General features: G+C 40.7%; 1 protein-coding gene across 2 annotated transcripts; it reads right to left on the bottom strand.

The window, feature by feature from the left end:
• Nucleotides 1-6019: 6019 nt before the first annotated feature.
• On the bottom strand, nucleotides 6020-10765 carry LOC113034661 (uncharacterized). 2 transcript variants are annotated; one of them, XM_026189510.1, is made up of 5 exons: nucleotides 10096-10765; nucleotides 9597-9648; nucleotides 7088-7243; nucleotides 6748-6843; nucleotides 6020-6498 (listed from the first exon to the last, which is right to left on the bottom strand). In XM_026189510.1, the coding sequence occupies exons 1-5, from the start codon at nucleotides 10194-10196 to the stop codon at nucleotides 6181-6183; spliced, it is 723 nt and encodes a 240-aa protein (XP_026045295.1). In that variant the 5' UTR covers nucleotides 10197-10765; the 3' UTR covers nucleotides 6020-6180. The 2 variants fall into 2 exon arrangements, with proteins under 2 accessions (XP_026045295.1, XP_026045391.1); XM_026189606.1 differs by having other exon boundaries at nucleotides 7088-7143.
• Between the last annotated feature and the right edge of the window lie 996 nt (nucleotides 10766-11761).

Below are 11761 nucleotides of genomic sequence, written 5' to 3'. Positions count from 1 at the left end.
CTTTCTCTAGGGAATCCTACATATTCTGTCAGATCAATACATGTAATCAGTGCTGATAAATGGGAGAACGCTAGCTGTTGTTCCTCAAGGACATGTCATATTGGACTTCCAGCTCTTGTGGCCTGAGCTTCTTATGCTGGTTATTAGAAAAAAGATGCAGGAAAATGTAATAGCAAGTAGTGTTATATATGGTATTAGAATAACTGGTTGATTGCTAAAAGGTTTGTGTGTGGGTGTAGGGGGACGCTATGAATTATGGAGAGAATTTGTCTAAGAGTTTGAGCTCTGTTCTCTCAGGATGAGGCAACGGCAAAACATCAGCCATGCAATTCAAATAGCTCATAAGGTGGAGGTAAAAAGGAGAGACCATTAAGGCCAGCAGCCCATCGGCTCTCAGCGTCCTATTCATCGTGCAACAAAGGCCGAGCAAGCAGGAAGAAAAGCAACATGAAACATTTTTAAGTGGTTCTGCCTAGTGGGCACTTTAGAGTGGACAGGAGGGAGGGCGATGAGGCTGGCCATTACAAAGCATCATGAATTCTGTCCTTAGGGCAAATGCACGAGTAACACATTATAGACAAAACAGATGGAGGGCTCCCACGTGAAGGGAGAGAAAGAGAGCAGCGTCGTACGAGTGCAGGACAGGATAGGTCGCTAAGGTTTCAGGGGTTGCTGTGACCTGGCAAATTGACACATGCTTTGAAAAATGGAACCAGTGTGTAGTTTGTGTTAGCTGAGGGCATGCAAAGGCTTTCTTGGAGAGGAGGCTCTTTTCACCAGCTTGTGATGGAAGCCACGATAGATACAGCGCATCCCAAAAGTTTCCACAGTGCTTCACTTGTTCCAAATTTTAGTCGTGTTGCAGCCTCATTTCAAAATGGATTCAATTAATTTTTTTACCTCAAAATTCTACCGTGCAATGACAACGTGAGAAAGGTTTGCTTGAAATTTGTTCTAAAAAATAAAAATAATAGAAAGATGTGCAGCCTCTGTCACGACACTCAGGTGCATCCTGTTTCTGCTGATCTTTTGTGAGAGATTTTTACAACTTGATTGCACACGTCCTACTGCTGAAAATCATCTCCATACTGTGACACTTCAATGTGCCACTGACAGGTTTGCGTGTCACATAATGCTCAAGCCTTTTAATTCATCTGCAATTGTTTTAATTTTCCAATTATTTCTAATAAAGGTCTTTAAACCAAGTTTGAAGGCAGCTGTTGTCCTCACAGGTCAACCAGCACAAACATGATGTTACAGAGTAGGAATAAGATCGCTGTGAATATGAAGAATATAAATGAACTCAGTTTTGTCCCATGCAGCAGTTATACTGGTCCACACAACACTGATGGGGAACATTTCTTTCTACAGAACAATTTCCATTTGGTTCATTTATGTTCAGTTTGGTAATAAGTGACGTGTTAGACATATTACAGGATTATCTAAGCTTAGACGCAGCGCAGAAAGGTTTTTACAATCAAAGGCTTTAAAACGGATGTGCATGTGTCCTATTCTAGGAGCTATAAGTCTCTATTTTATCCAAAAGGCAGAAATTCAACCCCACGCCACTCTTGAAATAACAGATTGATCATTTGCATAGAGAGGCAGAAAGAGTTGTATAGAGAAACAATTTTTAAAAAAGTTCAGGAAGTAAATGATGGAAAAATAAAATAATAAAATAAAAATAGTTCAAACTAAATGGAAAAGTAATTAACTAATTTAAAAAGAAAATGCTTGGAGAAAATGTAATTACAAATATCATTTTCTGTCACATTTTTCCCTGAGATGGACTTGTGCCGTGTCCTGTCCTGCCACTTTGCAGAGCTATCAGCTCCAGTGGAAAGTGGTTAAGCAAGTGGGTGAATTTCTGTCACATTTATTTTTGACATTTTAGATTTGGTACATGGATTCGTTCTTTTAGGTCTTTCCAGACTGTATACTAGGGGACATGAAAATGAGGAAAAGACCAAAGAAAAAATGTAAACTGAACAAAATAAAGAAATGTGACCATTCAAGAAAAACGTTCATTAATGTTTTGTTATGGTAAACGGACTGATTCTTATATAGCTCTTCTACTCTCCCGGAGTGCTCAAAGTGCTCAACATGCCACATTCACAGTCTTCTGTGCTTTTAAGTACTTGCTAACTACCATTCACACACCGACGGATGCATCGGAGAGCAACTTGGGGTAACTAGCTTGCCCAAGGATATTTGGCATGCGGACCAGGGGGAGCTAAGACAGGGATCGAACCACCAACCTTCTGATCAGTAGATGACCTGCCCCGCCTCCTAAGCTACAGTTACAAGCTACATGTATAGATAAAAAAAAACACACACACAGCAAACACAAGACATCACCAAATTTAGTTTCACTTGTTTGTTTTTCCTTTTGCAGTTGTTGTTCTCAGTAGTTCTGCTGGCATGACATGGATTGTAAGCAGGCTTAGGATGGGCATTAACATGTAGCAATTACAAATATACTTTCTACTTTCAGTCTAAAATAATATGGTAGTTTGCTGATGGTTAGTCTCCATTTAGTCTCTATTTCAGGCAGTAGGATTTGGGGGGAATTTTTTGTTTTTTTTATAAAACCCTGGAGACAAACAATTAGAACAACTATGTTGCTGGTAATGAATATTGACCTTGTCTGGTCTGTGAGACAAGTAAGAGCAGAGTTCATGCTGTGACCCACTGGTACGCAGGGACTGAGGGGAGAAAGGGTTTTAATTCTGCTGTTGCATAATATACTATTTTGACTGTACATGTGGAGAGTACTGCTCAGTCACATTAGAGAGGACCTTAATTATCCTCTGCATCTTAGTGTGCAGTTACTTTTTCTGTGGATTTAGCATTCATAAGAAGTTGTCGACTTCAAGCTTTGCCAGTTTCCGTCATCACAGACACTGGGTGCTGGAAGCATTATAGTGGATTATACTAAGTCCAGCAGAGCACAGCAAGACTTGCTCAATGTAAAGCAATCCTCTTCATTTTCTGACAGTCAACAGTCTCCGTGGGGGTTAGTTACTGGCCATTTTGTGGCAGCTGCTAACCAACAGAACAACATGCTCTGACATGAAATTTAATCAACAGCTAGGTCCATAAATATTTGGACAGAGAACAATTTTTTGTCATTTTGGTTCTGTACGTTACCACAATGAATTTTAAGTGAAACAACTCACATGCAGTTGAAGTGCAGGCTTTCAGCTTTATTCAGTGGGTTGAACAAAAAGATTGCATACATGTGAGTAACTAAAGTATTTTCATGAACACAACCCCTTCATTTCAGGGGCTCAAAAGTAACAGGACAAATTAACTAACTGAAAATAAAAGGTTAATTTCTAATAGTTGTTTGAAAAACCCCTTTGGTGGCAATGACAGCCTGAAGTCTTGAACTCATGGATGAACACAGATGCTGGTTTCCTCCTTTTTAATGCTGTCACAGGCCTTTGCTGCAGCAGCATTCAGTTGCTGGTTGTTTGTGGGTCTTTCTGTGCAAAGTTTAATCTTCAGCAAGTGAAATGCAGCTCAGTTGGGTTAAGATCAGGTTGTTTGCATCAATAAACTCCTGGGTTGCTTTGGCCATATGTTGTGGCTTATTGTCCATCTGTATTATGAAACACTGCCTAATCAATCTGACTGCATTTAGCTGGATTTGAGCAGACAGTCTCTGAACACCTCAGAGTTCATAAGCTGTTCCACACCTTCTTCATACTTTTCTCTTGCCATCATTCTCGTAGAGGTTGATCTTGGTTTCATCTGACCAAAGAAAGTGGAAAGAAAGTTCTTGAGGCTGATGAGTGGCTTGCACCTTGCAGTGAACCCTCTATATTTACTTTCATGCGGTCTTCTCTTTATGGTAGACTTGGATATCTATATGTCTACCTCCTGGAGAGAGCTGCTCACTTGGTTGGAAATTATTCTGCGATCAGCCACCACTGTTGTCTTCTGTGGACAATAAAATCTTCAAAATGCTAGCACCACACCTCAAATCAACTCCAGGGTTTTTCTCTGCTTAATTGATAATGACATAACAAAAGAGTAGCCCACACCTGCCTACGAAATAGCATGCAAGCACCACACAGAAAAGACCTGGCTAGGTGGTTGAATCAAACCCAGGACCTTCTTGCTTGTGAGGCAACAATGCTAATCACCGCACCACTGTGCTGCTCAATATTGATCGTTATTGATAACTTTAAAAAAAGTAATCTGAAAGTAACTAATTATCCTAGTTTCTTTGTTTAAAAAGAAAAAAGTAAACAGCCATAGCTTAGTTCATTCAGTACCCCCAACACTCTAAGAACTAAAACTGATAATTACTTAAATATTTTGGTGCAACACTTTTACACTCAAAAATAATGAGTAAATGCAAAAACAATCACATCTCTTAAATACTCCTTATTAATTGAGTAAATCCAACTAAAATGGAATAAGTTGTTATGAACAATTAAAGATGTTACAGTAACATACAAAATTGAGTAAATACAATTGAAAATGTAAGTTAAAACAACAGTAACCAAAAGTTCAAACTACATAAAATATTAATTAGGAAATGCTGAAATGCTTGGCACATTTAACCTACACCATTACAATTATTTGTTTTTAAATAATGGTTCAATTGACTTAATATTTTTAAGTTAACTTAAGCAAAAACGTTAATTACAATTACACACACACACACACACACACACACACACACAGGAAAAAAGAACCACGTCAGTTCAACATTGTTCACAATGATTTATTTTAAACAGCTTTTTTGTGAATCACACATTTAGCAGATTCCTTCTCTGAACACAGTGAGCTGAAATCTGTTCTACATTCAGTGGATAAAACTTGGATAAAATTTCAGTCACAACAGCCTTATATAATAAAATTGCATCCAAATTGGCATGCTTGATAAAACTGTAAAACTGGCATATTGATGCTAACAACAAGAAAAATGTACCTGCCATACAAAGAATAAAAGTGGCTCAAGTGAACACAGTGCTTGACCTTTTCAGAAAAGGTCAAATCATCTAACATCTGCAGGAAGCTCCTGAGGATGTTTTACCAGTCGGTGGTTGCTGGAGTACTTTTCTATGCTGTGGTGTGCTGGGGGAGCAGCACAGCAAAGAGGGACTCATCCAGGCTGGAGAAACTGATCAGGAAGGCTAGCTCTGTGGTCGGCATGAAGCTGGACACTCTGGTGACAGTGGCAGAGAAAAGGACACTAAAGAAACTGATGGACATTATGAACAATGCTGGGCATCCTCTGCACACGGCCATAAACAACCAGAAGAGTCTGTTCAGTGACAGGTTGCTTCTCCCCAAGACAAGAACTAACAGACTTAAAAACTCCTTTGTCCCACACGCCATCAGACTGTTTAACTCCTCCCTGGAGGGGAGAGGGAGGGGGAACAGGAGGACAAAGGAGGGGGGAACAACTAAGCTGTAGTGCCTCTTCACCTCACTGTGCAATACCTTGTGCAATACTTTTTGTAAATAGTCAACAGTGCAATAGACTCAATACTTGAAATGTGCAATTCACTTGTATTTTTATTTTTTATTCCTATTTATTCTATTTATCCCCTTTGTATATTTTATTTATATTTGTTTCTGTATTTATATATATATATGTGTGTGTGTGTGTGTGTGTGTGTGTGTGTGTGTGTGTGTGTGTATATATATATAATATTCTGTAACTCTGTAACTTCTGTCGGTGCTGTGCTTTTTTGGAAATCTAATTTCCCAGAGGAACCCACCCGAGGGATTAATAAAGTTCTATCTAATCTAATCTAAATGACAAAAATAAAATTAAGATCCCAAAAAAATATAAATCCTGAAAAAAAAACAAAAAAACATTTGCACTGTGACATAGTTTTTGAACATCTTATTTTGAGTCCAAAAAATTGGGAAGATTATAACTAAAGAGTGACCAAAAAACATCCATAATTTAAATAAAAAGGTTTCAAAAAGGATTGCGCTAAAAAAAAAAAAAAAAAACATACAGAAGATACTCTCTTCTGTATGTTCACCTTAATGTGAATCTGGAAAGTTAATACAAAAACACAGTTTATGGTACAAACATTATTTATGAACAGGAATGTCAACACAATGTAATGCCGCAACTGAACCTTTTGATGAGCATTACATGTCACTTAACAAGTCTAACACTTTAAGAACAGCCCTGTGAAATTTTGTCTACAATGAACAGAGGTCATTTTTCAGTCTTTGAACCTTGACAGAAAGGTTTCCTGGATCCAGCTCCATGAACACTTTTTGAAATGCTTCAAATGTGCATTTGAAATTCTTGGGGTACTTCAGATCCAGAGCATAGCATAGTCCCAAAAGATAGCAACAGGCTTTGCTCAGATTCCCAAGTTTGCCCAGAACAGTAACGCCTTCAATAACAATACCCACATCAGTAGGTTCGCCTGACCTGTCTTGATTCTGCAGCAGGTAAATCTTCATCACCTCCTCAGCCAAAGCCTCTTCAACAAAGACAGCATCAGCACCGTCCTTTAAAAAGAGAAACAACTGTTTTCAGCTCACATATTTCCAAACATTGAAACAAAAAGTTTCATTTGTATGACATCACCGGTACTCATAATATGTGGACACTGTGCTCCAAAATCTTTGAGCAAATGCTATTCTTTTGTATGCTTTGAAGTGTTTTTTTTTCTTTAGAACAGTATCTTAAAACTTTTCTATGATCTCACAAGCTAAAATAAACTACTAATATTCCTAAAACAGATTTATTGCACCAACCTCAAAGGTTTTGATTAAGGCACTTGGATCCTCTCCCAGATGGTCAATGAGACATCTGATGATGACTTCTCGTTTTTTCTCGATGGAATTTCCACTCTGTAAAACAGGAAGTCTCAACTGAGGCAAAATTTGCACATTTAAAACATGACTTACCATTTCTAGCTTAAACATAACTATTTTTTTTCTGTTGTTGACCTGTTTTCACACCCACCATCAAGGTAAGAACACCTGTGGAGCTAAAATATTGAACAGAAACCTAAGAAAAGCCGTTTTTAGTGGAAGGGCCTCTTCAATGCTGTGTTGGAACGTTTTTGTGGTTAGAAAATGCAATCTTCCTTACCTGAAGCAGAAGGTTTAACTGTGCCCTGTGGCGTTGTCCAGCAGCACCTTTCTTGGCTTGAAACAAGGACAGGAGTTTGGATGAATACAAGTCCAACGATGACATGAACTTTGGTTCAAGGTTCAGGGTCGTGATCCTATGAAACTCTGCACTGACCTGGATGGGAGAGGACAAAAAACCAAGGACAAAAAAATCTGAAGGCCAAAATTCTGATTCAATCAAAAAAAAAATCTTTAAGTGGAACTACCATTTTTTGCAACCTGGACCTTATTTTCTAACATGCAAAAGATTAATTTACTCATCCAGACATAAATCCATATAAGTGGAGTTGTTCAGTATGCAGACTAAAGCCTTAACATAAAGTATTATCTTCCACTAAGCTTCTAAATTTTATGTTATGAATTGCTTGCACTATTTCCCTGTGAGATTGTATAATCTTGGAGGGAAGAGGCGGAGCCAGGTTGCCCTCTGAACCATCGTCTGCCAGGCAGCGATGCGAGAGGAACACACTGCTGAAGTGGCGCACATATTCAGAATCGCGTCAGCGGCTTTACAGAGAAAGCCTTTCAGCTCCTCTGGCAGCTCTGCTTCCTCCACCTTCCTGGAGATGACAAACGCAGTGTTGTTAGTCACTGCAGCTGACTGAACAGTGCATTGATGTGCGTGATCAGTGAACCTTGCTATCAGCTGGTCAAGTTTGGCGGGATGGGCCGGTCGCTGTCCAACGACCTTGGTCATTTTGGTGCCGAAAACTGAAGCGAGGCTCGGCTCTAGAGGGGGAACAGGCGGAAAACTCCAGTCTGTGAAGCCCTCTGTGAAGCCCTAGGTAGAGACCGGCGCTCTAATCTTCGCTGGCTCTGCTGCTGCCTCAGAGAGGTAGGTCATCACCGCCGGGAACTGGGGCCAGATGGGATCTGGGCAACGAGAGTGAGCGGAGCCATACCTTGCCTCCAGATCATCCGATGGGGGTGGAGCAGGCTGAGGGACGGGAAGTCCCTTCTCACCAGCTGCCTCCTGGATGATGCCAGGCAGATCCAGGAGCAGCGCACCAACAACTGGGAGCGGCGTCCTCGCCGACATGTGAAGGCCAGGGGTGGATGAGCGTCCGCTCATCCGCCTCCCTTCTGTCGCCAGGCTGCCCAGCTCGGAGGCAGTGGAGCTGCCACCACTGCCGTTTTCCTCACGGTGGGTGGAATCATCCAATTCCGGCCCACTATCGAAGAACTCGATGGCTTCTTCCAGCGAGTACCTCTCTCTTAGCGGGAACGCCTCCTCAGCATCAGCCTTGAAAAAGGCTGACCTCCGCTGCTTTTCCTCTGGCGGGAGGAGCTAACAGGAACAGCAATAGGATTAAGGTGTGAGGGCGAGGTCCGCATGGTGAGGACCGAGGCAGCCCACGCAGACGGCATGTCGGTCATACGATATGATGTAGCCGGTCTGGCAGGATGGACACAGACGGATGGTCTCGCTGGACATCTTCTGGCTTGCTGAAGAAAAACGGTAGAGCCGATTTCCTGGTCTCACCGTAACTTATACTAGACCAGGGTGAGGCCCACACAGCAGGTGGGCGTGGACTAAAATACTTCAGTGCTGTGCGCACAAGGGGAATACCCACTTAAAGGGCTGCGCCTATACTCATAGAATCTGGGGTTACAATACTTAACCAACGTTTCATAAAAATATTAAATTACTCTTCACTCTTTACTCTTCAGTAAAATCTAGTCTGTCGTTATGTGCTCCAGAGTTAGATAAGTGAGACAAAGGCACTTTGCAATCAGCCCAGTCATTCTTCAGTCAGGTTACATTAGCTTAGCCTAAAACAAGTTAAGTGAACGGAAATTACTAGCATTCATTGTTCCCTAGGCTTGGGAATGGTTTTGATTAGAACCATTCTGGTTTTGATTCAGATTCCTCATTCCTCATTCAGTTAAAAGAGCAAGGACAATTCAAATGAAGACAGGGTATGGAATAGCCATGACCAAATGTACCATGTTTCACTCGATAATGTTTGAGTAGTGACACTTTTGATGACTCCTCATGTTTGCAAAGTTTACACTGCCATCTCATCACCTGTGACCTAAAAAATTGTGAGAAAATATGTCTCACAGTATGAAGATGACAGAATGGTGTATAACCATATTTACACAGTTTTTGTATGATTAACTGATTGAATAACCAATACTCACTACCAATTCAGGTGGAGGATACAACCTACAAATAAGTCAACATGGAACAAAGTACAATACTTAACCACATTGAAATAATCTGAATCACATCACCATGCTGTATAAATAAAAAGATAGTATGGTGACACTAGATGACAGACCATGAACTCATCAATTTATTTACCGAACTGAAAAATTCTCAAAATTTAGATTTGGCATTTGTATGACCCACCACAAAACCAGTATAAATATTTAGGTGGTATCACCATCCACTACTCAGCTTGTATAAAACAATATCATATCCTTCCAAAATTTAACACATCAAGTCCTCTGAGTAAAATTACCTGCTTTACTTTGTAGTTGATGCAGATTTTTTTCCTGGTGGTGAAGATGGTGCTGAAAAAATACAAATCAAAACTTTATCATTACAAAACATGTCACTGAGTAATCTGCCATAACATCAATCTCTTATAAGAAATTTTAGCTTGGATTGAAATAAACATTTATTTATGTAAATTGGGAGTAACTATACTGGAAATGATGGTACTTTTGGCTTGACCCAAAGGACCAAAGCTTTTTTTTTTCATTATTTTCTGGGATCTGAAAGGAAGTAGGGCCCAGAGTCTAAATTTACTTAAGGCCCCATAGTACTTTGGACCGGCCCTGGATGAGGTAATCTGCTGACCCGGGCGGTCCTCTCAGCGTTCTCTCAAAAACTGGCCCTGTTCAGGACAAAGCTGAAAGCAGCGTCTTATATGCTCTGAAAGACCCCACATAGAACTAGAAAGCTAAGCAGTATGGTTGCTGCTATGAACTGTTCCGCGGGCAGGTCTTCTTAGTTACCAAAGCCATTGATGACGTCTGTTCATCTCCTGAACAACCTGACAGAGTGAGTCAGGCCGCGTGACTACCGCAGCTCCCGCACCGCGACTCAACAGGGCCATTTTCTAGAAATGTCTGAGCACACCTGCTTTCACGTGGTTCCTAAAATGCCCCCGATTAAACGGTCAGGTCGCTGGTACCGGGACATTCCGGTCAACTTACCAGGAACGCAGATAGCGACTCAGAACGTAAAAGGATAAAAGGGCGCGGTTTCCCGCCGCCTTGACTGGAAGACGGGTTGAAAACTTAAATTAACGTGCACAAACACGCTGCGAAAAGTGAGCCACCATGACAAACGCTTTCTTCAGAACATGTTATAAAAGAACGGTGTGGATAAAGACAGCTAATGTAAGAATTGGTCACTTACCTGAAAACGTTACCAAGTCTGCAGTGGATGTGTGTCTGTCTCGTTCAACGTGCAGAAAATCTCCCATGAGGCCATGCTCCTCGCGCGCGGTACATGCCAAAGGTCATTAGTCTTACTCAAAGTTTTAAGTTAGTATTGGGGGACAAAATTATATTGATTTTGAACCATTAATAATTAAAGTTAAAGACAATGATAAGTATGAATACCAGTGTCTCAGTTATTATGAGTACTTTCTATGAGATATATTGAGTAGATTTAAATAATGCACCCTGTGTTTCAAATATAGAATTTTTTCTTTTAAATAAACTTGAACAAAAGAGCTCAGTTCAACTCAAAAACTGGTGTTGAACATTTAAGCATTCTTTTCAGTATTTTCAACTCAAGATAACACTTTTGTGATTTTCAAAGATTTAATCAAGGTCATCTAACTTAGAATTATAATGATATTTACTAAGCCCCTGAATAATTTTTTAGGGTGAATGTTGATATGCACACCTTTTCATAATGAAAGCCACTTTTGAACGTGTTGCTCCTCCTTTGGCCTGGATGACTCTGATCAGCCGTCTAACCGAGCCATGAAAGTGTGCTGGAAGAAAAAATCATCTGAACAAAAAAAATATTTTAAAATACATTTACTGGTTACAAAGAAATTCATTTAAAAATGGCCTGTAATTGTATAGCGCTTTACTTGGTCCTAAGGACCCCAAAGCGCTTTACACAACCAGTCATCCACACATTCACACACTGGTGATGGCAGCTACGTTGTAGCCACAGCCACCCTGGGGCGCACTGACAGAGGCGAGGCTGCCGGACACTGGCGCCACCGGGCCCTCTGACCACCACCAGTAGGCAACGGGTGAAGCGTCTTGCCCAAGGACACAACGACCGAGACTGTCCAAGCCGGGGCTCGAACCGGCAACCTTCTGATTACAAGGCGAACGCCCAACTCTTGAGCCACAATCAGTAAATACTCACCAATCATTCACAAAAATGAAAAAACATTGACATTTAACTTCAATCTGCATTACTACCTCTTCCTGTTGGAACAGTGCAGACCACCTTAAAATCCTCTATGCCAGGTTCTTCATTCACCACCTCCTGACGCCTGTAGGCAAATGTACGAGCCATTTTTGTCTCCAGTGTCATTGTTTCTCCTTTTGATTGCTGTCAGCAGTTCAAGTCTCCTTTTCCATTCCTTCTTGTGTTTCTCCCAAAGGAAAGGATGGATAAAAGTTTGCTTCAGCTCTTCTTGTCTGTGAA

The sequence above is a fragment of the Astatotilapia calliptera genome, chromosome 1 (assembly GCF_900246225.1).
Source record: "Astatotilapia calliptera chromosome 1, fAstCal1.2, whole genome shotgun sequence".
NCBI classification, from domain to species: Eukaryota; Metazoa; Chordata; class Actinopteri; order Cichliformes; family Cichlidae; genus Astatotilapia; species Astatotilapia calliptera.
The sequence above is the reverse complement of the archived record's forward strand: the minus strand, read 5'-3'. Positions and strand labels throughout refer to the sequence as shown.

Excerpts from the sequence above, each read along its gene's own strand:
- LOC113034661 (XM_026189510.1), bottom strand. The coding sequence starts at position 10,196 with ATGGCCCTGTTGAGTCGCGGTGCGGGAGCTGCGGTAGTCACGCGGCCT. Across the intron at positions 7,244-9,596 it reads TCAACTACAAAGTAAAGCAG|GTCAGTGCAGAGTTTCATAG; the intron begins GTAATTTTACTC and ends TCTCCCATCCAG. Across the intron at positions 6,499-6,747 it reads CCTTAATCAAAACCTTTGAG|GACGGTGCTGATGCTGTCTT; the intron begins GTTGGTGCAATA and ends CTCTTTTTAAAG.